Source organism: Acanthochromis polyacanthus, chromosome 19 (assembly GCF_021347895.1).
Source record: "Acanthochromis polyacanthus isolate Apoly-LR-REF ecotype Palm Island chromosome 19, KAUST_Apoly_ChrSc, whole genome shotgun sequence".
NCBI classification, from domain to species: domain Eukaryota; kingdom Metazoa; phylum Chordata; class Actinopteri; family Pomacentridae; genus Acanthochromis; species Acanthochromis polyacanthus.
In genome coordinates this window covers 18928714-18956422 of record NC_067131.1, presented here as the reverse complement: position 1 = coordinate 18956422, position 27709 = coordinate 18928714, and the positions used below count along the sequence as shown (strand labels likewise).

Sequence of the window (27709 nt, the reverse complement as noted above, 5' to 3'; positions counted from 1 at the left end):
CTGAAACATTTTTGCTTGTGTGTTTTTTTTACACTATGACATTTGACTTACAGTTCAGGGTCCAGTGTGTCATTCTTCTTCTTCTCAAACTGATCCTTGTTAATTGATCTGAAAATATTACAGAGACAAATATGTGGAACAAGACAAGGCTGTAAAGATACAAGTAGAACTGTTTGAAAGTGTCTTTAGAAAAGCAGTAATTATATTAAAAAAATAATTGGCAGAGGCAGAGGCTAAAGGCAGAGTAAGGACTGCTGAGCCAATCCTGCACCACATGTAAAACATTTAAAAAAAACATGTAGTCAGTATTAAAAAAAGAAAAAATAAACAGTGCTGAATGTAGCTCGGGTGAATTAATGAAAATGCCAGGATGACCATTTTTAAGCTGCTTAATAAATGGGCAAATACTCACGTCTGTGGCTGCGTGGGGTCGTCACCCAGGGAAACGGTCTCTCCCTGGATCTCGTTGAAACATTTCTCGCAGTAGTGGTACCTGTCAGCGAGAAGCCCAAATTTTGGTGAACTACACCGTTCCCCACAGCACAGTCAATCACAGACAGCGCACGGGAGGGCAGTCACCAAACGGTACAGGACATGGGCAAGGCACGGTGTCACAAGCGGAGCAAGCGGGAAGTGCAGGAAGGAGGAGCGCAGGACAGCGGGAAGTCGTCATCGCAACAGCCAGTCATGATTTTGAGGGGTGAGGGGATGGGGGATGGGTTGGGAGGTGCATGGTTGGTCAAGGCAAAAGCAAGCCAATGTTGACATCACAGCCATTGGAAGGGAGGACAGACAAGTCATAGAGACCCGGAACAAGACGAGACAAACATTATGGACAACACGCAGCAGAGAGCCGAGGCAAAGCACAGATTAGCAATTTGGACATGAGAGGATGAGCAACAACCACCACCGTCACAGCTAACAGAGCAGGAAGTTCTAGCACAGGACGCAACACAAACACTGAACAAACATGAACACGGAAGCACAGACAGCTGTTCATTCAAGTGGGTTATTTTACAGTCAGTCCTTTCACATTCCAGTAAGATTTTCAGGTATGTACAAAAACAATGAAGTGAAGTAAAATGGAAAAGACTGCAGGCCACTGTGCTTAAAGAGCAGCGAAAAAATATAAGCATTGGTGCTGCTTCGTCCTCAAGGAAAACGCACGTTTAATGTGCAGAGTTCAAAAGATTATTTTATGTAAAGACAAATGAGACATTTTCTCTGATTTGCCTGTAACCACTGACCAATAGTCTATCAAACATTGTAGGCTGAGTTGCTATTTGAAAAGTTGTTTCTTTAACTTAAAGAATGTGAGAAGACGACTGTGAAAATAACGGTGCATTCGGCACCACATGGCAGTACAAAAAAAATGGGGAACATAAAGTGAAGGGAAGTGTTTATGGAGACAAAGATCAACACTTTGATAAATACTTGGTATCTTGTTCCTTTTCTCCAAATACAATTCAATTCAACGTGTATTTTAGGTCTGTTATAATAGTTTCAATCGACTCTGTTGTCCAATTCTTCTCTGTTCTGTTAACCCACACATTCATCTTCCCTTCACTCTTCATTGCCCTTCCCTTTCTCCATACCTGTTCTGGTAGCTGAAGTAAGCAGCGTCTCGGGGAATAGTGCACAGCTGCTTTCCGTAGCAGCACAGTGTCTGAGGAGAGAACTCCAGCTGTGGGAAAGAAGCAAAGAAATAACAATAAGTTAAATCTTTCTCCTGTTGTTATGCTGAATGTCATTAACGACGACACTGTGAAGTGAACAAACATAAAAATTTCACAAGTGAAATTCCCTCGTAGCCATCATAAAAACACCCAACTGTGATTTTTTTTTGACAGGTACTGTGATTTGGTTTTACTTTTTTTTTGAATTCCTGCTTTAGTTCAATATTTACTGTGTAATAGATGAACAACGTCTGATAGGGCATTACCACATGACGTACCATCAAAAACAGGACTGTCACACAAGAAGGTCAGCATGAATATGTAAAACCATTGACAACTGTTTAAACTCTGGGCCAAACGTGCTGCATAATCCATTTAATAACTTGCAGCCTTTGTGATTCACCAACTGCATTGTTTTCAAATCGAGATTTTGATTTGATACTGATCAGCTTCATTCATTTCAATTTAATTATTTTTAGTTTTAGTTTTCACGCCTAATTTTGAACCATTTGGAGAATATCCCTCAGCAATAAATTAATTTAGACATGAAAGGTTTTCCGCGACTCTAAATTCAAACTGTAACTGTGCCATATGGTACAGGCTGGAAAGAGGGTAGAGAGGGCAACATTTTCATAACAGACACTCGTTTGTTTTTTTTTGATAAAACCATGTGTACTGGCAACATCAAAAACTCGCTGGTCATCATTGCAACATGTCATCGTGCAACTACGGTTTACAACTGTTCTGCAGTGTTCTATTCCCTCCTGTGATCCATTGAAAGCAGCCTTGAATGCAATGTTTCTTTTCAAATCTTGCAGTGTAGAAAGGGGTACCAGAGAAGTTAAACTGCATGTGTAGCCATTTAGCTTAGTTTTGTTAAAAAACAAAAAAACAAAACAAAAAAGTAATTCAAGTGCTACTTTGCCTCGTTATTAGAAATGAACTCTTCAGCTGGCCTTTCATAATAAGGGCAAATCAGTTTTGTTATTTGTCTGCAAAACCAAAAATAGCAGAGTCTAATGAGAGCTGAAATGTGATATCGTGGTGGTATGCCCAAGGCCAAATTTAGCTATGAACCCACTTCACTGCTTCCATCTTCAGATGTGAATGAGCAGAGTTAATTTCTGCATCTGAAACATACACAAACCAGTCAGACAGACCAGCTTATACATACTCTTGGTATAGACAGAACTTCACAGCACACCTCATAAACTGGTGGAGTCTTACACACAACGCTCTGTAAGATGGCTCTGTTCACCTGCTGATAAGAGTCACAGGCCGAGCAGCACCAATAACAACAGCTATTCTCCTGGATTCAAACTTTAAAAGATTCTGAAGCAGGAAAACAGAACAGTATTTCCCCAGCCTGTAGGCAAGCCTTACTTCTTACTGACCAACTAGGACTATCCACCTCCACTCTCCTTATTTGTATTGATGCTAATCAGTACCCTGATAGATATGGTTCCTGAATTTAATGGAATTAAATTTTACTATCAACCACACCAGTGCTCAATGCGCCCTTTATCCATTCGTTTTCTATTAACAAACAAAGTGATCACGGCTTGCTGTTAATTGTTGTTCAGAGAGAGAACTAACATTTGATCAAGGGTTGCTTTTGTGACAGAATTATCACTGACTGCCTGCCTATCTTACACGCTTCGCACAGGATAAATGAAATCCAAACCGAGGTCCATTTGATAAGAGCAGTGACTCAGTATGTGTGTGCAGGTAATTTCGATGCTTAAAAACAGTCACCTCAACAGATGTAAGGAAGTGTTTAAAAAAATACACAAATGATACACACAAGTCTGAGCAACGTTCAACCTCAGGTACTACTGTAACGACTGCTGTTTTATCTGATAGTCAATGATATTTTGACAGGAATGGACCGGACACATTATTCATGGACACTTTGTTCAGAAAATTCAAAACAGACAAAATATAGCATATTGTCCCTTCAGTTTGCCAGCATTTCTACCGTTACATAAAACACACAGCATTAGTATTTTAACCTGCCTAGCCTAACTGTGGTTTAAAACAAAAAACAGCAGCATAATACTGAACATTTCATCATGAGTGAAATAGTAGATGCAGGCGAAAAATCTATATACAAACTAAAATGCTGAACGGTAATGAAATGATGACTTTCAAATACAAAGTGACGCACCAAATGCTTCGAAGACGACTGCTGCCAATTCAAGACCAATCTTCGATACTCATCCCTATCGCCATTCAGCCAAGTATGAAGGACTTTGTCTCACCTTCCTCCCACAACAGTAGCCGAGGCTCTGCATCACCGGGTCAATCTCCTGCTCGAAAACCTCAGCCAGCTTGGAGCAGTACTTGTAGACTCTTGATGTCTTGCGATTGTACAGCCAGGCATTGTTAAACATCAGCCAAATGTCATCCACATACTGCCAGGGATCCTGATATTGACCTACAACCGAAACACGAACCGTGGGATGAAGTTTGTTGCAAAAAGTTTGAAAACTAAAGACATACTGCTTGTACAGTATACAGTATCTCCTATACAAGGAAAAGAAGATAGGACCAGCTGGTTACATGTTTGCTAGTAATGTTGCAAACATGTAAAAAAACAAAAAAAGAAGAATTCATTTTAAATCTTGAAAACATGAAATAAAAAATGTCTTGATTTCATTCATGTTCACAAATTTACCTGCAAACCTTCCCACATTGAAGTTTGTCATAGTCAATTACTTTTCCGAGGAATGATCAAAGTTTGCACTATATAGCAGCAAATACTAACCTGTGTCCAGCTTCCGCTTAATAGTTGACAAGTCCATGGGGTTCTTCACAATGTCAAAGTAGTCCTGGAACATCACAACATGTGCATGTCAAAAATGAGCACTTAAAACTACTGTCAATGCATTTTTGACTTAATTAAACTGACAAGTATAGCAAGAGAAGCTGTTACAGTGAATATATGTACATTTCTCACCATCTCCAGCAAAGATATTAAGCAAGTCAGAGGGCAGCTTACATACATGGCACAGATGAAAAAACACATTTAAACCTCAGCAGAGACACGTACAGGTATGCAGAGCAGCTGTGGGTCAACAGGCATCCTGAAGGGCAGAGACTCTGGGTCTTGTCTGTAGAGAGATTCAAGTGTGGGCATCAAGGCCTGACGAAGCTCCTCTGGCTTGAAGACTAGGAAAGATATGGAGATCAGAGTCATCATTTAGAATCAGCAAATTGGTTTCTACTCTTTCAAATGCTTGTTGAAACTGACTACATTTTACACATTAACACTTCAGTGTGACTCATTAAAAAAAAAGGGTGAAAACTTAGGTTCTTACTCTTCTTCTTCACTGGAGCTTGTTGTACAACCGCCTCTGAACTCTCCTCTTCTTCTTTCACCTCTTTCTTCACCTCCGGTTTCCTGTCTTCTGTTTTTACACCCAATGCCGGCGTCGTCGTCGTCGACGTATCCATTGGAACTCCTTTCCCTCCCTCTCCAGAACACTCTTCCTTTTTCAGTTCTGATTTTATAGGCTTTTCCTCTGTCTTAATGTTGCTGAGCTTCCCTCCTTTGGAGCAGCTGCCGGTGTCGCTCTCCTCCTCCTCATCCTGATGCTTGACCTCCATCTTGGGGTCGAGGTTGGCGGCTGAGGTGTCCGACTGCGGCTGCTGGGAGGAAGTGTCCAGACTGCTGACGGAGGCTGGAGTCAGAGCCTGACTGTCTGCTGGGAACGAACCCTTCTGGGACAACTGAAGAGAGATGCAGAAACAAACTCAGGTGCATGGAAATAGTAAAGATGACACCCGTGATGCATGAAACAAGGTGTGTGAACATACTATGGAGCTCAACTGGCAAAACATTGGAAAAACAGAAAAGTGCAGGTTGCACATTGTAATTAGACCAGAAGCAATGGTAAAATGTTTGGTCTTATGCTAACTTAGCAATATTGATAACTGTGTCTCAGCAGAGTTACCTTCTGCAACAGTGTCTCAAAATAAACTGACTGTTTACATGTATAAACAAGCACATTGTAAATAGTGAAATATTCAAGTGGGGTATTTGTTTGTGGTTAAAGAAAGACACCAATTAACACACCATAATCCAAAAACAATGACTTATACCTACAAACAGACGCATAATGTATAAGTTGAACAAAAGTGATTAAATGAAGCTGGGTACTGTAACATGGCAATTTTATCGAAGCATCTTTCGCAATGATTAAAGTAAAGCATAGCAACAAAACACAAGGTGGTTATAATGCTTAAGCAAGTTCTCTAAAAAGCAGAAAATTGAGCATCAGACAGGTGTTTCAAGATATGATGAACAAGTTTCTCCGGAGACACACAAAGAGTTGGCAGGTTTGAGGACCGCAAACACAGTGATGTTGTCTGCTGAGTGCCACAGACGACAGACTTTCTATGTCCAGCAGAGGCATCAGCTCAAAACCGACAGAAATCAGTGGGACGATGGTACACCCACAACTGGCCAGAAAAGACTGATGAAAAGTGAGCTGTATGAAGACTTCCATCCACAATGCCTTTCCTCTAATGTAGTATCAGAGCCAAGCAACTCACCAACTGGGGTGTTGGAAAAAATTGCAACAGGTGCTTTGGACTGATGAGTCAAAATTTTAAAGCCTTGGCTCAAACAGAAAGCAAATTGTTATCCAGCACATAGTGTTATCAGGAAGGTATCACTGGCCCAAAACTCATTCTGGAGCATGACGGTGACGTCAAACATACAGCCAGGATCATAAAGAACAAGGAGTCCCACCACAGATGGTATCCCTTCACAGAGCACTGATCATGGAGTCAGTATGGAATTACATGAAGAGACAGAAGACACTGGACCAATCCCAGTGTTCACACTCACTATATTCTTGCTAAGTGTGTGAGAGCTCTGGGCTGTCCCACTGTCAAATCATCAAGTGCATGAGACCTCTGCTCTCTTGGAGACATTTTTAACCCTCTATGCACACTTTCTGTGAGTCCACATTTCTGTAGACTTTACCTGAAAGAATTATCCACAGATCATAGCATTGTGGCGTTAAATACATCTTTTGTAGTGATGTATTCTTGGTTTCCCTTACAGTACCACTCTGTTTTTTATTTAGTCCTCACAAACTCAGTATCAAACAGTGTATCAAAGTTAAATATTTACAAGTTTTATTCCATAAACATAAACCCTTTATGTCTTAAAAAGGATGCAATTCTACACCATTTTTTCTTTTAGAATGTGTGGATCAAGGCTGAACTATGCTCCGCCACACAATAAGTTGTAACACTGGACTAATTCAGCCATATACATATCTTTAAACCAAAGCCTGACTCTAAAGAATGATGATCAAGAAAGCCTTGTATCATGAAACTCATGAAGGATTCGTTCTTTAGGTTTGTTTCATACAAAACGGCAGAAGGCTGAATTTGCATTTTTGAGACCGTCATCGGTACGCTGCAGTTTCAAGGAGGAAATGCTCTACCATGGCACTGACTGCTTATTTTGCTCACGATATGCGTTCTAGTGTAAAAAAAAAAAGAGCATATGGACATGTTAAGATAGAAAATTTGACTTTTCCTGGAGTGGATCTCTAAGTATCTTTCCTAGGAAGAAAGGAAAAAAAGGAAGAAAAAAAGTCCAAAATCCAAAATAGTATGAAAGACATTTTGATGTCATGGTAATGTTATGAACAGGTAGCCAAGGGCCGTCACATTCCTACCGAGTCAGATTTGTGGAAATTTTGTTCCTTGTCCTTCTGGTGAAGATTGGGACTGGACCACTGACACAAAACACATCCACAGTACGACTGAGGTAAGTTCTCCAAAAAACCTGAAATGATCTGTCAGGAAGCGTGAAAACAGCCCACCAACGTACCAAGGAGGATTTGTTTTTGATTTTTAAATTTAAAGCATTGTCTGTATTTTTCACATTTGCCTAAAACTTTGGCACAGTATGGTATATATTGTATATACTGTGAAGGGACAGATGAAAACCATCCTGAAAGGCAGGGGTTACTGCTACAGGATCAAGGGAATCTCTTCTTCATACATATTTTAAGTTAAAAGTATAATTTAAATACCAACATAGATAAAACGGTGGATCACACTGACCGGAGTGCGTGGCAGTTGACTACCATGCGGTGTTGAGCTGGAGGTCAGTCCAGGGTGAGACGGAGTGGTTGAACCAGTGGGCCCCATGTGTTGCTGCTGGAGGGGCTTGTTGGACCCAGGGCCCTGTCCAAGCTGGTTCTGCTGAGGGGCTGCAGGTGGCGCCAGCTGCGGTGCATTAGGGGTGTGTGGTTGTGGCGTCTGGGACCCAGCTAGTCTGGGCGGTGTTTGGTGGGGAGTAGGGGATCGGCTGTGAGCAGGGGAGGGCGAGCCACGCATGGGTCCCAAATGGGGGATGGAGTTGGGCTGCTGGTTTGTGTTAGATGGGGTCACTGAGGAAGCAGGGGCTCCAACAGCTGAGTTGGGACCTCCACCTCCCACACTCTGGGGACCCATTGGCCCCACTGTAGAGACCCCACCGGGACCACTGGCTGAAGCCGGCTGCGCTAGAGGACTAGCAACTGACAGAGATGGAGGGGTGCCCATCTGTGTCTGAGGACAGAAGAAGAAGATAGTAAATTGTAAACAGAAGTATAACTGAACAACATGAAACATGTATAAAATATGATGCTACTCAGGCCTATCTATTCTTTGTCTAAAGTGTGGGAGCCTCCTCACGTCATGATTTGTTCTTTTGAAAAAAATATAACCACTATCCCATTTTTACTGTGTGCACTTTCACAATAAACTGGTAGTATTTTTAAGCCTACAAAATGTATAATGTAGTTGCTAAGTCCAAGTTCTTGCTCCTCAAGGTCCCTGGTAGTACTCTCCGAGGAACAGCTAAACTCAAAGTACTTTGTATCCAACACTTTTGATGGCATCTACAGATCTGACTGTGGATGGGAACAACTTTTCTCATTCAGAAAACTTATCACCAAGTCTACACAGAAAGCCTTTCAAAATTAATCCCAGCACTGCACCTAAACACAACCTATGTAGACACACAGGCAGAGCACTCGCTGCTGCTGCTCTGCTGAATGTGCTGCTCATGCTATTCTTCCTGTATCGACATTATCACCTTAATAAAGACAGAAATGGATCTTGCCAGACATCTACAATTAAGATATCTCAGATTAAGAAGAGAAAGAACTGCAGGTCATCTTACCTGTGCCATGCCTCCCTGAGCTCCAGGTTGGGCCATTCCAGGCTGAGCTCCCGGTCCTGAGCCAGGAAACTGTCCCTGGGGCAGATACTGGTTCTGCAGCTGGTTGACATTGGGTGGGCCCACCCTGGGTCCAACCATTCCCATCTACAGGCATAAAAAAGTCATTAGCAGAAGACTTCTAAATACTTTTTTAGCTGAGCAGTTTGACCGTTTTAAGAGTATTTTTGTGAGCTGGTTTGTGACAATTTGTTTCCTCGTACTTTAAAGTGTATTTTGACATACACATTTCTTTATTGAAAATACTGCATAAGAAGTCATATTTCACTGAAGTGAATTCTTACTCGTGTGGCACAAAAAAACAACATGATACATGGTGTGTTAAGTACTGACCTGGTTGCCAGATGCTCCCATGGGCAGAGGAGGTGTGGACCTCTGCATCCCCATCTGATTGAACTGATTCATCGCTGACAAAACAAAGAGTTATGACATTCAGCACAGACACAATTTACATGGAATCTACAGAAGACATGTTAATTGTTCTTTAATGGTTCCTATAAATGTGCAGTAGTACGGTTCTATGTTGTGTATTTAAAATAATACTGAGTCTACACTGGGGCAAAATAATAATCTGTAGTCTGATGCTCATATGACACCCCCATGAAAATACATTTGATTCTCTCTGATTTAAGCTAACCTGTGGGCTGAGACAACAAACGTAAAGTGTGAATTTTGTGGTTCACCATAAACTGATAAATTAATATAATACAACCTGGTCCATTACAGATTTTTTACCTGGGCCTTGCATCCTGTTGCCGATCTGATTTGGTCCAGTTGGTCGCACCATTGGTGGGTCAGGAAGGGGGCCATCTATAAAAACAGGGGCGGACGATAAAGAAAGATAAAGGAGGTTTGTCCAAACTTGTGAATGTTTCATCTTTTTTTCCTGTTTGTTTGGTCAGGAAAGATCAGTAACACCTGAATTAATGCAGAACCACAACACTGAACAGCGACTGACAAAATGCAGTTTGAGCAATATTTAAAAAGCCCAGTAGGACAGAGCATGAAGAATATATGTATATATGATATTTACCAACTTGCAAAATAACCTGTACCGCAAAGGTGACTGAAGATAGTGTATTTGGAAGAGCTTGCCTAACAAAATTAACTGTGAAACAAGCCAACAGGGTGCCAGGATAAGATAGAGGAATCTACAACGCAGGACAGAGGGCATCAACATACTACAATAGAAACAGTAGCGCAATGACAAATCTGCCATCACACATTGCAGTTTGCATTAAATCAATACTAAAATCTCACATTCTTTCAGATTAAACAGTCATTCACATGAATGTGTGCAGCCCAGTGTAGCATTAGCTCATCCACGTCTACATATGCTACATGTCCACTCACTTGGTGGAAGTCCAGTAGGGGGCTGACCCATGCCAGCAGGACCGAGGCCCAGACCCTGCTTCTGGAGCCGGGTCCTCCTCTTCTCCTCCAGTTCCTTCTGGATCTTATAGATCTTCTCTGCTAACAAGTGATAGTACTCAGCCTGCCAAAAAGAGGTTAAGGAAATGAGAAATATAGGACGTCTCAAAGATATTAAGAGCAAAAACAGGGAAAAAAAAGTATTTTTAAATATAGCTACAATAGTATTTTTGGAGAACTTTTGACAACTACTAAAAAAAGACAAGTTACCAATAAGGTAAAGCAAAGCATGGGCTTTACGATCCAATATAAACTTATTATTTTATTAAGTTCTAGGTTTGCAGCCGAATCCTGCAATGTGCTAGAAGCAGTGATGGCAACAGCAAATTCTGATTTCGGGGGGGCCTGAAAAATGAGCAAAAACATAATGCTAGACTTGTTTAAGTCAGCAAATTAACATACATGTTCTTCAACCTTTTCTCACTATCTTCAGTTCAGAATATACTACATACACTATATACAAGTACTATACTATATATATATATATATATATATATATATATGTATATATATATATACACACACACACACACTATATATACTATCAAATTGCTGGGCCGTTTACAATCGAACGACAGCTTCAGTGAAAGTCTCACGGGAGTCTCGCGAGATGTTAACGACGTTAACATCAGCGACAATAAAGTGTTCAAATTTGAAATTAAATCGGCGGAAATCTGCGGAAAATTGCCATCCCTCTAGAAGATGTGAAACAGATCTATGATAGACACGGAGTTCAAAAAGTCCTCATTCTTTTCTGAATAACACAGTCAGCAAAAAGAGAGAACAACGTACCCTGCTGTTAGCAGACTCATACATGTCTCCCTCAACTTTTCGTGCATAGGCCACCAGGTTCTCCATTCGACGATCCTTGAGGGCAGCAGGATCCGGAGTCGGAAAAATGGCCTGAACACTGTGGGCAGGCGGGGAATCACAGAAAGAAAGCAAAAGGTTATAATATTAATTTTAAACTCCTGTTTCAATCAAAAAACGCATTAAAAAAACACTGCATTATCAGTGTAGATGGAGCATCTAAACCGTAATCATAACCCTTGGGGTACCGTTTCTCTGGGGCTATGTATGTTGCTGGAACAGTTCTGCTACCACAGGCTTTTCCTGAGGTGTGTGTATATTATTTTAAAAGTGCTAATACAGAGTGATATCCTTACTGTTTATTGTGTTAATGTTCCTCTTTGTCTGCACTAAATTGCCATGTTTACGAGACCTTTAATTCCTCTTTAATTCAGAATTAAAGTTAATTCCGCTTTAAAATCTCCTTGTAAACACTTAATTCCGAATTAAAATGTTAATTCCAAATAAATTTAATTCCGAATAACATAATTCCTGTGTACGTTCCATTCTTGAATGCAGTTAATTCCCATCATTCTGTGCATGCTTGGCTTCTCACGTAGCGATGTAGCGACGTACACGTTCTGTGACCTTACTGGCGCAGCAGAAGTAGTACGCCATTGTCGAGTTGCTGTTTCAAAACGACAATAAAAAGCAAAGCAAAAAGCGTGCTTTTTAGCTGTTCCTCCATGTTGTTGGGGAAAAGAAATGCCACAGCAAATGGAGTTTGTTTTCTTCCGGTAAACAGGGATACGTCACGTCCACTCCCTGTCCAATCAGAATCCTTTCCAACGCCCAAGCCTTACAGCGGAATTAAGGAAGGGGAGTACACGTGCAGTCCATATAACCCTTAATTTGGTATTAAAATTTCCATGTAAACGCGAAGCACAAAACTGTAATTCCAAATTAATAATTCCAAATTAAAAAACTTCATATAAACGTGGCCACTATCTTGTTAAGATCTGAATATAGCACAATGGTCTTGTATGTGTTGTTCATGTATGGAACAGCCTCTACACTAGTGCTTGTAAAGGCTATAAACAGGGATGTGTGAGAGACACCAAGCAGGGCTACAGTGAAGGCAACTTAACTAAACTTTTTTTTGTTCGAAGCAGATGAATACAAACCAATTTTGAGCATAAAAGGCATTTTTTAAACACTTCATGTACTTTTGTCTGAGGAAAAAGTGTACATCACCAAGAATATGTGTGATAATGCATGCAAATTTGTCATGGAGTTCCTCTTTAATACTTACAGCTTGTGTACCAAGTGGTTTCGTAGGTCCTGTGTGATGTCCTCATGCCAGCCTTTCCTCATGCCTGTGGCAGAGGGAGGACCTGCTGTGGGCATGGAACCAACCCCACCAGCATCATTCATCAGACTGTAGAAGACAAGGAAGGCGTCGTTTTAAGGAATATTTCAAAACAAATGTGTGCCCTAGTGTAGGGCACAACTGACCAACGTTGTGAAAACCCCTTAGCAGTGCTTCTCATCAAGGATTTTGACAAATGGCATCTTAATGTGTTTGTGTTCTTTCTTACCCTTGGCTGTTCACATTGAGATGCATCATTGTATCCTGCAGTAGACTGGCTTGTTGGCTCTGAGGGGGAGCACCCACCCCTCCATTGACTCCCATTGGATTTACACCTACACATGGAAACAATGGGAAAACATGTCTTTATCCACTGTGCTTCCCCAGCAATGGTAAAACAGTAAACAAGCTTTTTCTTGGGAATGTCACTCAACAAATCATCAAGCTACATGGCATAAAACACACATTCTACAGATGTTTATTATACCGTATTTACGCAGCTCGTCCATTTTTACCTGGAGCCATACAAATTGTACTTTCGTGTGCCACTTTCCAGCTGGCAATAATCACCTACCGAAATGCCACTTGAAGGGGAACTTCGTTTTTTTTCCACCTGGGGTCTGTTTTCATATGTCATTTCATACATGTGAGTGATGGAGAAATGATTTTTCGACATAGCTCCAGTATTTATCCAGGCAGGCAGCTTCGCAGCTCAGCTAGTGAAAAGTATGGGGCAACTGGCCCCCCCGCGTCAAAGTCCGCCCTAACGTGCTTTTTTTCCCCACACTGACCGGCTCGGATAGTCTCAATGAGTGTCCCACAACATACTAGAGATGAGAAGTGAACGGAAACCTCCACATTACTTGGCGATCGTTATTTGTTGTGGTCTGTATCCAAATCTCGGGACACTAGAAAGCAAATCTCGTTCAGAAATCGCGCGATAGCTCACACCAAAACACCGGTGGGGGAAACAGCTGTTTGCCTCTGGTAAAGAGAGACGAGTGGAGCGATTTTGTGTCGGATTACCGAAGTTTTTACGTCGAAGTGCATCAACTGGAGTTTCAGGGTCCATTTGTAAAACATTTAGCCACAACTTTAGCGTTTCCTTCTCCGAGTACGGTAGTCTGTGAAAGCTGCGCAAAGTGTAGTGCACCATTTTGTTGCCACAACTTGGAAATGCGCACTGACGACCCGTTAGTTTTACCAGATTTAGAAAAAACTAACTGTTCTGTAATCTGACACAAAATCGCTCCACTCATCTCTCTTCACCTGAGGCAAACACCTGTTTCCTCCACCGGTGTTTTGGCGTGATTTCGGAACGAGATTTGTTTTCTAGCGTCCCGAGATTTGGATACAGACCACAACAAATAGCGATCACCAAGTAATGTGGAGGTTTTCGTTCACTTCTCATCTCTAGTATGTTGTGGGACACTCATTGAGACTATCCGAGCCGGTCAGTGTGGGGAAAAAACACGTTAGGGCGGACTTTGACGCGGGGGGGCCAGTTGCCCCATACTTTTCACTAGCTGAGCTGCGAAGCTGCCTGCCTGGATAAATACTGGAGCTATGTCGAAAATCCATTTCTCCATCACTCACATGTATGAAATGACATATGAAAACAGAAGTAATGAAGTAATTCACCAATTCCACAAGCTGAAGGTTTTTCTAAGCTTGTGTCTGGCTACTGGGGGAAAAGAAAGTCTATAGAGAATGGTGTATCTTTTTACTGATTTGTAGCTGGGAAGGTACAAGCAAGTAAACATAAAGCTAACTCACCCATTGGATTCAAAGGCCTCATGCCAGCCTGCCCCTGCAGGCCTTGGTTCTGCATGTTAGGCTGGGCAGTTGGAGCCTGGATCTGGTTCCCCTGGTAGGTCAGGCCCAGGGCAGCATATGCTCTTTCTATAGAGCTGGGGTCAATCTGGCTCGGCGGGTTGAGGTTGGGAGCACTTGGTTGGCCACCAGGGACCGCCCCAAGTGAGCTGCCCAATCCTGCACCGGCCACGCCAAGTAGAGCTGTGAGGACAAAAAGAGAAGATTATCAATACAATTGATTTGTTTGATAAAATACTTTTTAAAAAACCTGACAGAAAATATCCTGTGACTGAGTATTTATGTAAAACTCTGCAAAACTCATACTGTTACTCTGTACACTTTGACTCACTAAACCTACAAACATTGTCAGCTCTAAATCCAATGCAATGTAAGGTTGTACAATATCAGCATTAAAACAGTAACAGCAACATTTTTCAATATACTTCCTAAATCATATAAGCATCAAATAAGTCAAACTGACAATGATCCCACAGTAAATTATATTTAAGATATACAGTATGAACAAAAAAATGTGAAGGTATATTGGTTTTTGGTCAGATACAGACACTCACACTGCGGGTTCCTCTTGTCCCCAGCATTCTTCAGGGGCAGGCAGACGGGACAGTCGTGCCGCGTGCAGTTCTTCCAATGGGAGATGATCTGCCTTGATGATGCACAATGTGCAACTGAGGATGAAAGAGAGCATAAAGATAGGGAAGGTTGGGAAACACAGAGACATGTGAGGATAAGGAAAGAAGCAAAGACACATAGGATGAAATAAAGTGAGGTGAAAAAAAGTTACTTGAAATTAGAGATCTTTGACTGGTATTTATGCACAGTCTACAACACACATAAACCAGAAAGTTAAGTTAAAGAACTGGGATTGTGATCTTTTTAAGCATCATCCCAAAAAATCCAAACCAACAGTCTTTTAGCATGTACTGTCTGCACAATAGTTTCTGCCTCTTGTGCCATGTGTCTAAGAGTTACACTTTCAATGGGTGATACACATTCATTGGGAGGAACACAGGCAACACAGCAGTAAAAATCAGCCAGTTTGAAAGATACAGGGCTACATCATAGCTGTTGACTGATCTGATTCCAGGAGCATGCAACTTTTCTTCCACTCACCCTGACAGGACTTGCCAGCCTGGCAGTGCGTCATGTGGTTGAGGACATTCTTCATAGTGCGGCAGTGGGGCAGGTTGCACTGCCGGACTTCACCATTGGCCTGCTCCCGCCGCTGGCACTTGTGTGCATGAAGCAGGAGTACTAGTTGTTGCTGGATTAGCTTGCGCTTTTCAGGGTCAGCTGTGGGTGGTGCTCCGGCTGCAGCAGATGCTGCAGAAACCTGGGTACCAGGTCCCACCAGACCGGCCTGAGCGGTGGCCACCATCCCTGGTGCTCCTCCCACAGGTGCACCTGAGGGGCCACCCACACCTGTCTGTGACTGCTGGGCACCCTGGAAATAAAGTGGGAGGACACAAGAAAAGGGAGGATTGATGAGAGAAGAGAGAGAGATGGCAGGGTGTAAGTAAGGGATACAAGATGAGGAATAAAATTACTAATGGCTGTGTTATTGGCAGAAAGTGGGAAGTTTTAAATAAAAAGTACTTTTACTAAAATCTGCCTCAGAACTCAGGACAAGTATTTGAGTACAACATATTTTGCAGAAGCATTTTGTCCGTTAGTTTGTAGTCCTTACCATGGCGCCCATTCCTTGCATGGGCTGGTTCTTCTTGTCCACATTGAACTGAGCGAGGCTGTTGGCCATGGGACCTTTGTTCTGGAGCTGAGGGCCCAGCCCTGTGCCTCCCAGACCTTGATTCCCCTGACCTCCATATGGACCTCCAAAAGGGCCCCCTGGGTTCCCCATCATTCCCATCTAGCAGGAGAAAATGAAATTGAGACGAAAAATGAGAAATTTGTACAAAAAAATGAAAATAAAAAAGCTTAAGCAATATGAGGAGCAAAACACAGTGATGCAGGATATAATGCAGAAAACTTAAAATGAAGGTAAGTCTCCCTTCAGTGAACAACTCTTTAGTGATGTAAGACTTACTGACAGCATCTGAGGTCTATACATTCCAGCATTTCTTGCTTTGACATTTTACAACCTAATTTTTCTGTGCATCCACAGCATCTCATAGTTTTGCTGTTAAAAGATCAGGACCTTTGGATACTTCCTTACACCACAAACTTCATCAAAGTCAAAGGGATGTTTTTACCTCCCAGAGAAAGAACATTAAATTATGTCTGTTTTTATGAGTTACACTTCCTGTTCCTCAAAAACAATTTAGTCTCCCACTACTGAGGAGAGAAAATGCTTTTCTTCTAATTAAATCAGTACAAAATCATTTAAACCATATGCAAGCCAAGAAGATCATCGAAAACATATGCCAACATCAACAGCAGTTTCTAACAGCAAAGCCCATTTTCTCCCCGCACATGGAATTGGACAATTTAGATCAGTGATCTATTCCTCATCAGTTACCTAGTCTCCTTCCTCTCCTCCTTATTCCTTCAATTGCATTCACAAGCTGTACTGCATTTTCCTTTCACTTTTTTCCCCTTTACCAATATCTAACATGGAAACCTTCTCAATCTGTTTGATCTCTGGTTAAATCAAACATCAGTGTCTCCACCACGTTCAGTCAGCAGCAGCAGCAGCAACCGCCTGCCACTGCAACATTTTACTGTCACTCCCGTGGGACTGTCAATCACACAAACAGAGCCGTTTTCTGCCACTTCGACTACAAACATAACCGTGCTGTGCACCATTCGTGGTTAAAAAAAAAAAAAAAAAAAAAAAAAAGAGTTACAGTCATGGACCAAAGCTCTTCTTTGGCATCAAAGTGCAGAACTAAACTAGAGACAGCAGGAAAGCAATTTAATTTGTCAAGGACAAACAACTGTAAAATGGCATACATGAACAGGTTTTGTACATAAAAGTTGATCATCAGCAGTGTTAACTATTAAATGAAATGTAAGTAAAACTAGCTTTGATAATTCTATATTTATGTTTACTGAAAATTGTTGATAATTTTTATCTCAAAACTTCTAGTTCTAGGTGAATGTAAAGGTTGAGAGAATTACCTTGAAGGTAATACTAACGACTAGATTAACTACTGAGGCAATCCACACTCGACCTGTTCAGGATTTTAATTTCTCCATATCACATTTAGAACCTTATTCCATATAAATTCTGCACATTTTTTTAAATTTAATTAATAAAATGGCGCCTTATATAATGTCACACCATGTCTGTGGTAAAAGAACAACCCTTCTATAACAGGAGTCCCTACCTTGTTCATAGCTCCAGGTTGCTGGCCTCTCATCCCGCCCTGGCCCCCAGCTCCCTGCTGCTGTAGGGTTTCAGCCAACAGGTTGCTGCTTCCGGCCATCCCCTGATTACCAAAGCCCATCCTGGGGGAGCCATTCATCACCTGGTTCCCAATCATGCCTGGCTGCTGCTGTCCATTATTGCCTTTCTGCTGCGTTCCCATCAGGCCCCTGTTCATTCCACCCATCATTCCAGCGGCAGCATTCTGTTGCTGCTGCATCATGCTGGCCTGCTGTTGGGGGGAAAGGTGCTGCTGCTGCTGCTGCCCCTGGCCCATCATCTGCTGAGGTCCCTGACCAGGGGATGCCTTCATGTTCGCCAGGTGTTGCCCCATGGCAGTGGGGCCTCCAGGGCTGCCCATGGCTCCTTGGTGCCCCTGTTGAGTCGATGTGGTTGCTCCTGAACGCAAAAGCTCTGACAGCTGTTTGTGCTTGGCCACTGCGTCCTGGCCTCCACCAACACCCCCAGGACCCCCTCCAGGACCAAGACCAAGACCCATTCCTCCTGCTCCACCATTGCCCCCTCCAGGACCCAACCCTGCATGTCCTCCTCCCAGAGTGGTGTGTAACTGGTTAAGGTCCCCACCGTTAACCAGACCTGGATCATTTGCACTGATGAGTTCATCTGGGAGGTCATGCTCCAAGTCAAACAGTGAGCCGAAATCTGAAATGGACAAGAAATGCAAAGTTTAGGAGACAATGAGATGGGAGACAAAACAGGGAAAGGGCGAGAGGAGAACAAAAAGGGCCACAGCGATGTTAAGCTGGTATAATCCTTTATTTTTCAGCATGATTGAGTGAAAATGCAAGGGCATGCTTCACATCAAAATGTAATAAGAGCTATTGGGGGGAGTATGACCAATTTTCTCCCCTCCTAAATTAATAACATGCCATCAAGCACAACACAATGAGCACAAAACTAGATGTGATTTTCAGAAGAACTTGCATGTATGCTTGTACGCACAAACATGCAAGCAAACAAAACATGGCCCTCAGTGTGTAGAATGCCTGATCACCAAAAGGATACAATATGTTGCACAGACAGGTATTATACAGACAGGTGACAATCGGACAATTTCACAGAATTAATGGCACAAAATGGAACTAATTCAGTACATATGCACACTTGATGTGTTTCTTTGATTTTAGCAGCTCTTAATCTCTAAAAGTAACAAACTTTATATCATCCTGATTTCTTCTCTTTCATACATCTCTTTTTTGCCTAACACAGTAAGGTACCGCATCCTCATCTAGTCAACAATTAGACATCAACTGCTGTTCAAGTCATTTTTTAAATTCACAACAGATCTCAAATGTGGAACAGATTTCATTTCATTCATAAAATCTCAGACTGAATACTTTTTAGGTAACAGGTACAGATGTGAGCTCTGGTGTAAACGATGAGCAGAAATTTAGTCAGCAAATATTTCAATAATCAATTAACTGTAAAAGCCATATTTGAAAAAGACATGCAAAATATTGCTGATTCAGTGCTCTCACACATAAGCAATTGTTACTTTTTTATCTTACATGAACATCAATTTTAGATTTGAGTTTCTGGCCCACAGGTTGGTCAAAATAAAATATTTAGATGTTTTTAAAACTATGTTCTCAACAAATGAACTAAATAACTGACCTGCCATGAAAACTGTCATGCAGTTGCAACACTGACCTGTAATTAAGTAAAATCTGGACACTGACAAATTAAAGCCATCTGCAGCAAGCTTAATTGTCAGACTGCTTTCTGAAGATGCAAGTGATGGTATGAAATGCTGTTGCACTTATTCCTCTGTGTATGCTTTTATTTTTCATACCACCTCTGGCAAGCAAGAAATGCTTCACAGCAATGTCACAGCTAATCATCGAGAATAATATTTTAGAGTTTCGTAACTTGCATTCTCATATACCGATGATTTTCTCTACAGCACTGATCCTCAAATGATTCATGCAAGGTAAAGAAAATGTGTGCAACGTCTGGCTGATTTAACCGTAAAAGTACGTTGTTGCCTCTGCCACTGACAAGCTAAAGCTCAGCAGACAGCCTCAGATGCAGCTGTTCGTGGTAAAATGATTGAGTGTATGATTAAGTGATGAAATCTGGGTAACTATTTCGTGCTTGGAGCAGTATTTGCTCGCTAACTTGACTGCCTGGTTAGTATCACAGCGGCTTGGCATGGCGCTGTCCATGCTCCACAATTTTGTTGTAAGGCCACTATTCCAGCTGCTGCCACACGCCATCCACAAAAAAACACACCAACAATGGCAATTTGAGCTTAACAATCAGTCGGACCCGTGGGCCTAAATTTAGCTCTCCCATTAGGCTAGCAGCAGCACCATCGGCAACCTCTGCTTTTGCTAACATTATTAAAGGCAGCTAACGATAGTGAGGAAAGGGTCCGAGTTATGATGGGGCAAAACAAGATTGTTTTAGACATTTGAAGGCTGAAAAACTCAAATACAGAACGGGAGAATCTACAGATGACTGCCAATTTGACACATCTGTAAGACATCAAGAACTTTACGATAAGTTGGCTTGGCATTTGGCTTTTGATCAGCTCGGCTAAAGTAGCCATTAGACACGGGACCGTCAGTTGTGGACCCGCATTCACTTGGCTAGCCTAGCGTTAGCCGAGTGGCTAACACGGCTACCTCCGGCTAAAATGGCTGTTAGCATGCGAGCTAGCTGGGGAGCCCTCCTTCACGTCCGACACACACACTCGCTGCTAGCACGCTAACATTAGCAAGCTACGACAAAAACAGAAGAGTAATCCCGCGTCTTCGCCCTCTTTCAAGTCAACACAAGCCGCCGAAAAATGAAAAACTTAACGAATAACACCGTCACAAATTATATCGTTCAAGAATACTTACCGTTTCCATCGCTGGCGGAGGCGGAAAGTGCCGGAGAGGAGAGTTTAGGCCTCTTGGCTGAAGGCGGGCCAGAGTCCAGAACGTTCTCGGCCATATTTTTTCGAAATAAAAATATATAAAGTATCCACAATTGCAGACGTTTTCACGCCCTTAGAAGCTCATTCCTTTTCGTTTCCAATATTGCGACTTTTCCCCCTCCTTTTGGGGGACTAAGAGGGGGAAAGTCCCGTGTACAAATTACTCCTCTTTCCCTGGGTTCGCCTCTCGATTTCAGCCTCGGCGTATATCAACCCCCCTCCTCCCTCCCTCCCTCGTCGGATTTTTTGTTCTTTATAAATTTCTGCCAGCGGAGGAGGAGGGGGTCGGCGAAAGTAAAGAGGGAGACACACGCATCGGCTTCCCTCTAAACTTACAGAGCCTCTTCGGATGTAAATAAACTGTCCCCGGGTATCTCCTCCATGGCTGCATCCGTCATTTCAGCCTCCTTTCCAGCGGAGTCTGGATGAAGATAATGTCGGGCAGAAAACGCTCGTTTGCCTGCGAAGTGACGGTGGTGGTACTGCTGGTGGCGGCGGGTGAGGATGAGGGGATGCAAATAATAAAAAAATAAAGCAGACAAACGTGCAGCTGCATTGGTGGATAAAGCGTAAAGCCGTCTGGCTGGGTATATGCATTTAAAAGAGAAAAAGAAAAGTTATTTGGATCCAACTATGCAGCAAACCTAAACTTGCACCTTTTGCTTTTGAGGTTTAGTTGCAAAGACTGAATTTGGATTATGTTCAACAGTTACCTTTAATGTAAGAAATCTTTTAATCAGTTTTGCATCTGCAGCATTTTTAGAAGCACAGCATTTAAGAGTAGGTTGAAGTGCAGCACACCAAGGTGGGTTCACACCCAAAAACTAACTTTGGAAAGACTTGGTGGAACTTGTTTCTTGTAATATTCACAACATTAAAGACCCAACCCTGTCTTTTGTAAACCCTTCAAACCTACTGCAAATAACAATTCAGTTCTTACAAAGGTTGATTGTGACTTTGCGTTCTGGCTCAGTGGAATCTCCCACTCATTCTTGTCTTTATTTCCTTCATCAAATACAGAGAAATGATCACTCATTCTAAATTCATTCATATTTCTTACTGTTAAGAAACAACCAGTTTGAAAAGTCCACATTTTTCTAAATGTAACTCATACCCCTCCACAGCCATTAATTCTTTCACTTTCAGAGTAACGTATACCCGGTGAGCTTCAGTGCACCCAGTGTTTTATTAAAAGTCTACGCACTTTAACATAAAGCTCAAATAAAAAAAGAAAATGCCTTTATAGTATAATGTTTGGTTGCATAATCCACCAATTCTTCAGAGTAATGTTATGCCAGACTCTGCAAAACCAAACATGTTTTTTTTATTACTACTCCATTACAATAGCATAAAGAGCAACATGTGAGCTCTTACAAGTAAACATACATCCTTGCATGTTTCCCTACAACATAGAATGACTAGGTTTTATATATTAAAAATCTGTCTCTCGTCATTGGTTAAACCTCTAAAAAACCCACTTGTGTTAAACATTTAGAAATGTTTTCCATGTAAATCATCCCTTTCTGCCTTCATGTGGTGTAGCTGTAACTCTACACCACTACTTCCTCTAGAATGAACATATCTTTGAAGTTATCCATCAATCCTCCCTCCCTGCACCTGGAGCACACCAGCTCACCTCCAACTCTGCTCAAACAATGTAAATCTACTGCACACTACAAGACACTGGAATAACTCCACCATACATGTTTGAATCAGAAACCAATTCTGATAAAGATTAATGACCCAAAAAATCCAACCCTGCAAACTAACAAGCTTTGTTCTTTAGGTTTGTACAAAAAAACCCCTTGAAGTCGGAATATCTATTTTTAATACTGTCTTCAGTACACTGCATTATTAAGGTGGAAATGGTGAGCCGTGGTGTTTGACTGCTTATTTCTTCATGCTATGTCTTCTAAAATATACAAAACACCTTATGGAGACGTGAACAAGGTGAAATACCTCATTTGTTAAGTGATCTGTGCTACTATTTGGGATAAACCTTGAATAAAACATGCGTTTATAGTCAGCTGTCAGAAAGAGTAGCATTTTATAGGAAGAGGAGTAAAGCACATACACAGGAAACCCACCTAAACTTGTCTAATTTTGGCCTTTTGGCAACGTACACTGCGCCAGTTACAAAATTGCTGATCACAATTAGCAGAACATACACTGCATGCAATCATTACTTCATTGGTACTTTGTTGGCTGTGAAGTTACTACACTAAATATATAATCCGTCATACACAATACTTTTTGCGTACAGTCAATAGTAAGATGGAAGTCCTTTAACTAAATAGGTTGATGCTACAGGTACGGACCCGTACCCGTGCTATGGGTACGGGTCTGTATCTGTAGACACTACCTAACTTAAAACTGACTAACCTTTGACAATGTGGTTTCAAAAGAGCACTATTAAGTTCAGTTGATCTTTCAAGGAGTTTAAACACAGATTCTGCATCAGTATTGAGGGGAAATGATGCTACTATACCAAAGGGACAATATCTCTCTGACACTATCAGTCAAAACATAACAAATCATGTCAACAAATGGAGTATATTACATTATCACCATTACAGGTTCAGTATATTTAATAGACAGTTACAGAGTCAGCAACAGAGATGATTCATAGATCACTGAAGTCAATATATACACACATACATTCACACTCTAAGCAGAAAACATGCACACAATACATGCAGAGGTAGCACACTGCACATGCATGTAATTTGATTTACTTTGATTTGTAACAGGATCTGCTGAGTGCTGAACAACCAGTGATACCGTGTTCAGCTGAACAGCACAGGACACTGAAGTGAAGGTGCAGAATGTGTGGAAAGATCACTTCTAAATGTTCTTTCCTGATGAAACCAAATGCCTTTTAAAGTCTTCACGGCACTATTTGATACACTGTTGGGCCACTATATTAGTATTATAGCCTGGTATTTGTATTTAGATGGCTGATTTTGTCGCTGCTGGAACTCCACATGCCAGTCTTCTAGTTTTTGTGTTGAACAGTGAAAATTCTAGGATGCAGGGTAGGTGTGGTGAGAATAATGGAGTTAATGAATACAAATAAACACAATTCTTTATGTTAGTTTTGCACATTTTCTTTTTTATTGGATCATACCAGTAAGGAAAAACAGGGAATGTAGGGAAAGAGAGCAGGGAAATGACATGCAGCTCCTGCTGGGACCACATACTCGCTGCCTGAAGGCATATTCACGACTGTGGCATGAACCAAAACCACCCGGTCAACGGGTTGCCCATATGTTTGTATTTTAACCAAATTAGCAAACATGATTCCTGGTTGTGGCTGGATCGCTGACATGCCAAAGGTGGCAACAGGACCCAGAAGGCCTCAGATTCACTGTGTGTCTTTTGGTTTGACAGAATGTACATCTGTTTCCATTTAAGAACTTCATATATGTGCAATAACCTGTTAACTTACGCTGTATTTAAGGTATTAAAATTTGAAGTGTAATAAAACTTTGATTTAGTTCAATGTGATGATCAGCAATCTAGTATGATCAATGTAAAGATAAATATCAGCATCATTTTCTTTATCTTTAAGTTGACCGATGGTAAACATTTGCATTTAAGTGTGGCACTTTATAGACAAAAACAGAAGGGCTATACTTTTCTTATTAAAAAGAACTTATTGTTTTACATTTAAATGTCTGAAGTAGTTCAGAAATCAAATAATCAGATCATGCTTTAGTTGGTTTTATGAGTTGTTTTAAATGTAGCTGCTTGTGTTTGTCTTCATAGAGATCACAGGCCCCTGAACTGAACTGATTTGTAGCAGATTTTGTGATACTTGAAAATATTATATTGTTGTCCAAAGAAGCAGTATAATGTTGTATTGTAATGAAATGAGTGATTTACACTTATTATTAAAATGTTTGTTGTTTTGCTGTGCCTGTATTTCTGGAGGTTTATTCTACAAGAAGACCATCGTTGAGGACCTCAGCACAGGAGTTGAGTGGGCAAGGTGGCTCCAACCCTCCAAGCAGACCATCGCCTTTGTCAGAGCTGGGGAGCAACCAAAACTTGCCAGTAGAACATCAGGCATTCTAACCTCTGCAAGGGACTGGCAGCTGTTGGTGGACCTTGAGAGGCAGCTGAAGTTCCCCACCCACACTGCAGCTACCACCGTGAGACCAAAGATTGTCCTTGTGTTGGAATCCACCAAGCAGGTTGTGCTGCTGGAGCTCATAGTCCCATGGGAAGACAAGAATCTTCAAATGTCTTCATTTTAAATCTTGTGTCATGCTGGCATTTCTTTTTGGTCTTTAATTCTGAACAATAAACACAAATAGGAGTTTAATAAGGACCCAGCTTGACTGAGGCGTCCAGGACATGTAAAAACTGTGGCAACTATAATAAAGGTTAAAACAAAGTATTTCAGATATTTGTTGGGATGCACAAGATTGGGTTTTGCGGATACCCAATATGTTAATATTTTCTAACTCATTTTGGCTGATTGCCAACACTGATACATTGCCAATCAAAAGTTTAGACACACCTTCTCATTTAATGGTTTTCTTTATTTTCATGACTATCTACATTATAGATTCTCAATGAAGCCATCAAAACTATGAATGAACACATATGGGATTATGGAGTAAACAAAAAGTGTGAAATAAGTCCAAATATATAAAATAACCACTCTTTGCTTTGATTACTGCTTTTCAAACTCCTAGCATTCTCTCCATGAGCTTCATGAGGTAGTCACCTGAAATAGTTTTCACTTCACATGTGTGTCTTGTCAAGGTTAATTTGTGGAATTTCTTTCCTTCTTAATGAGTCAGGATCATCAGTTGTGTTGTGCAGAAGTCAGAGTGGCACACAGTTGACAGCCCTATTTGACAACTGTTAAAATCCATTTTATACCAAGAACCAATCAGCTAAGTAGAGAGAAATGACAGTCCATAATTAGTTTGAAAAGTGAAGGCCAGTCAGTCCGGAAAATTGCAACAACTTTGAATGTATCACCAAGTGCAGTCGCAAAAACTATCCACAACTACGACAAAACTAGCCAAAGAGTCACCTCTGCTGCTGAAGATAAGTTCATCCGAGTCAACAGTCTCAGAAATCGCAAATAAATGGCAGCTTAGATTAGAGTCCAGATAAATGCCACAGAGTTCTAGCAGCAGACACATCTCTACATCAACTGTTCAGAGGAGACTAAGCCAATCAGGCCTTTATGGTCAAATACACACGTGGACAAAATTGTTGGTACCCCTCAGTTAAAGAAGGAAAAACCCACAATTCTCACTGAAATCACTTGAAACTCACAAAAGTAACAATAAATAAAAATTTATTGAAAATTAAATTATCAAAATCAGCCATCACTTTTGAATTGTTGATTAACATAATTATTTAAAAAAACAAACTAATGAAATAGGGCTGGACAAAAATGATGGTACCCATAACTTAATATTTTGTTGCACAACCTTTTGAGGCAATCACTGCAATTAAACGATTTCTGTATTTGTCAATGAGCGTTCTGCAGCTGTCAACAGGTATTTTGGCCCACTCCTCATGAGCAAACAGCTCCAGTTGTCTCAGGTTTGATGGGTGTCTTCTCCAAATGGCATGTTTCAGCTCCTTCCACATATGTTCAATGGGATTCAGATCTGGGCTCATAGAAGGCCACTTTAGAATAGTCCAACGCTTTTCTCTCAGCCATTCTTGGGTGTTTTTGGCTGTGTGTTTTGGATCGTTGTCCTGTTGGAAGACCCATGACCTGCGACTGAGACCAAGCTTTCTGACACCAGGCAGCACATTTCTCTCCAGAATGCCTTGATAGTCTTCAGATTTCATCGTACCTTGCACACTTTCAAGACACCCTGTGCCAGATGCAGCAAAGCAGCCCCAAAACATTACTGAGCCTCCTCCATGTTTCACCGTAGGGACAGTGTTCTTTTCTTCGTATGCTTGGTTTTTGAGTCTATGAACATAGAGTTGATGTGCCTTACCAAAAAGCTCCAGTTTGGTCTCATCTGTCCAAAGGACATTCTCCCAGAAGCTTTGTGGCTTGTCAACATGCATTTTTGCAAATTCCAGTCTCGCTTTTTTATGAGTTTTTTTCAGCAGTGGTGTCCTCCTTGGTCGTCTCCCATGAAGTCCACTTTGGCTCAAACAACGACGAATGGTGCGATCTGACACTGATGTACCTTGGCCTTGGAGTTCACCTTTAATTTCTTTGGAGGTTGCTCTGGGCTCTTTGGATACAATTCCAACGATCCGTCTCTTCAATTTGTCATCAATTTTCCTCTTGCGGCCACGTCCAGGGAGGTTGGCTACTGTCCCGTGGGTCTTGAACTTCTGAATAATATGAGCCACTGTTGTCACAGGAACTTCAAGCTGTTTAGAGATGGTCTTATAGCCTTTACCTTTAAGATGTTTGTCTATCATTTTTTTTCGGATGTCCTGGGACAATTCTCTCCTTCGCTTTCTGTTGTCCATGTTCAGTGTGGTACACACCTTTTCACCAAACAGCAGGGTGACTACTTGTCTCCCTTTAAATAGGCAGACTGACTGATTATGAGTTTGGAAACACCTGTGATGCCAATTAAATGACACACCTGAGTTAATCATGTCACTCTGGTCAAATAGTTTTCAATCTTTTATAGAGGTACCATCATTTTTGTCCAGGCCTGTTTCATTAGTTTGTTTTTTTAAATAATTATGTTAATCAACAATTCAAAAGTAATGGCTGTTTTTGATTATTTAATTTTCCAATAAATTTTTATTTATTGTTACTTTTGTGAGTTTCAAGTGATTTCAGTGAGAATTGTGGGTTTTTCCTTCTTTAACTGAGGGGTACCAACAATTTTGTCCACGTGTGTACATGCCGAGCACTGCTTGACTGCTTATCCTTCATTCTGCAGTTCAACTCATCATATACCGTCTCACGCTGGTTTAGGTAAGATGATTGTGGAGGCCAGTTCACCCGATGCAGCAGCTCTCCACCGTGTAACCGTGTTACCTGCTGATCTCTGAAGCTGCTAACTCTAATTTACTATCATCTGTAAGGAGCTCTTGGATTTTTATTTTCGGTCAGTTTCTCCACAGTCTTTGATGG

The 27709-nt window shown here is 41.4% G+C and overlaps 1 protein-coding gene across 2 annotated transcripts in view; it reads right to left on the bottom strand.

The window, feature by feature from the left end:
- Positions 1 to 21106, bottom strand: part of ep300a (E1A binding protein p300 a) — a 30223-nt gene extending 9117 nt beyond the window's left edge. The window contains exons 1-21 of one of the 2 annotated variants that reach the window (XM_022199025.2): positions 20543 to 21106; positions 17638 to 18338; positions 16038 to 16217; positions 15464 to 15794; positions 14899 to 15018; positions 14294 to 14533; positions 12747 to 12852; positions 12461 to 12586; positions 11152 to 11269; positions 10282 to 10423; positions 9664 to 9738; positions 9262 to 9335; positions 8872 to 9015; positions 7767 to 8255; positions 4997 to 5408; positions 4729 to 4847; positions 4444 to 4507; positions 3938 to 4113; positions 1596 to 1684; positions 413 to 493; positions 52 to 108 (exon numbers count right to left, since the gene is read on the bottom strand). In XM_022199025.2, the coding sequence (XP_022054717.2) occupies positions 52 to 108; positions 413 to 493; positions 1596 to 1684; positions 3938 to 4113; positions 4444 to 4507; positions 4729 to 4847; positions 4997 to 5408; positions 7767 to 8255; positions 8872 to 9015; positions 9262 to 9335; positions 9664 to 9738; positions 10282 to 10423; positions 11152 to 11269; positions 12461 to 12586; positions 12747 to 12852; positions 14294 to 14533; positions 14899 to 15018; positions 15464 to 15794; positions 16038 to 16217; positions 17638 to 18338; positions 20543 to 20636 (3938 nt within the window). In that variant the 5' untranslated portion in view covers positions 20637 to 21106. The remainder of the gene's footprint in view (positions 1 to 51; positions 109 to 412; positions 494 to 1595; positions 1685 to 3937; positions 4114 to 4443; positions 4508 to 4728; positions 4848 to 4996; positions 5409 to 7766; positions 8256 to 8871; positions 9016 to 9261; positions 9336 to 9663; positions 9739 to 10281; positions 10424 to 11151; positions 11270 to 12460; positions 12587 to 12746; positions 12853 to 14293; positions 14534 to 14898; positions 15019 to 15463; positions 15795 to 16037; positions 16218 to 17637; positions 18339 to 20542) is intronic. The other variant, XM_022199026.2, reaches the window with a different exon arrangement.
- Between the last annotated feature and the right edge of the window lie 6603 nt (positions 21107 to 27709).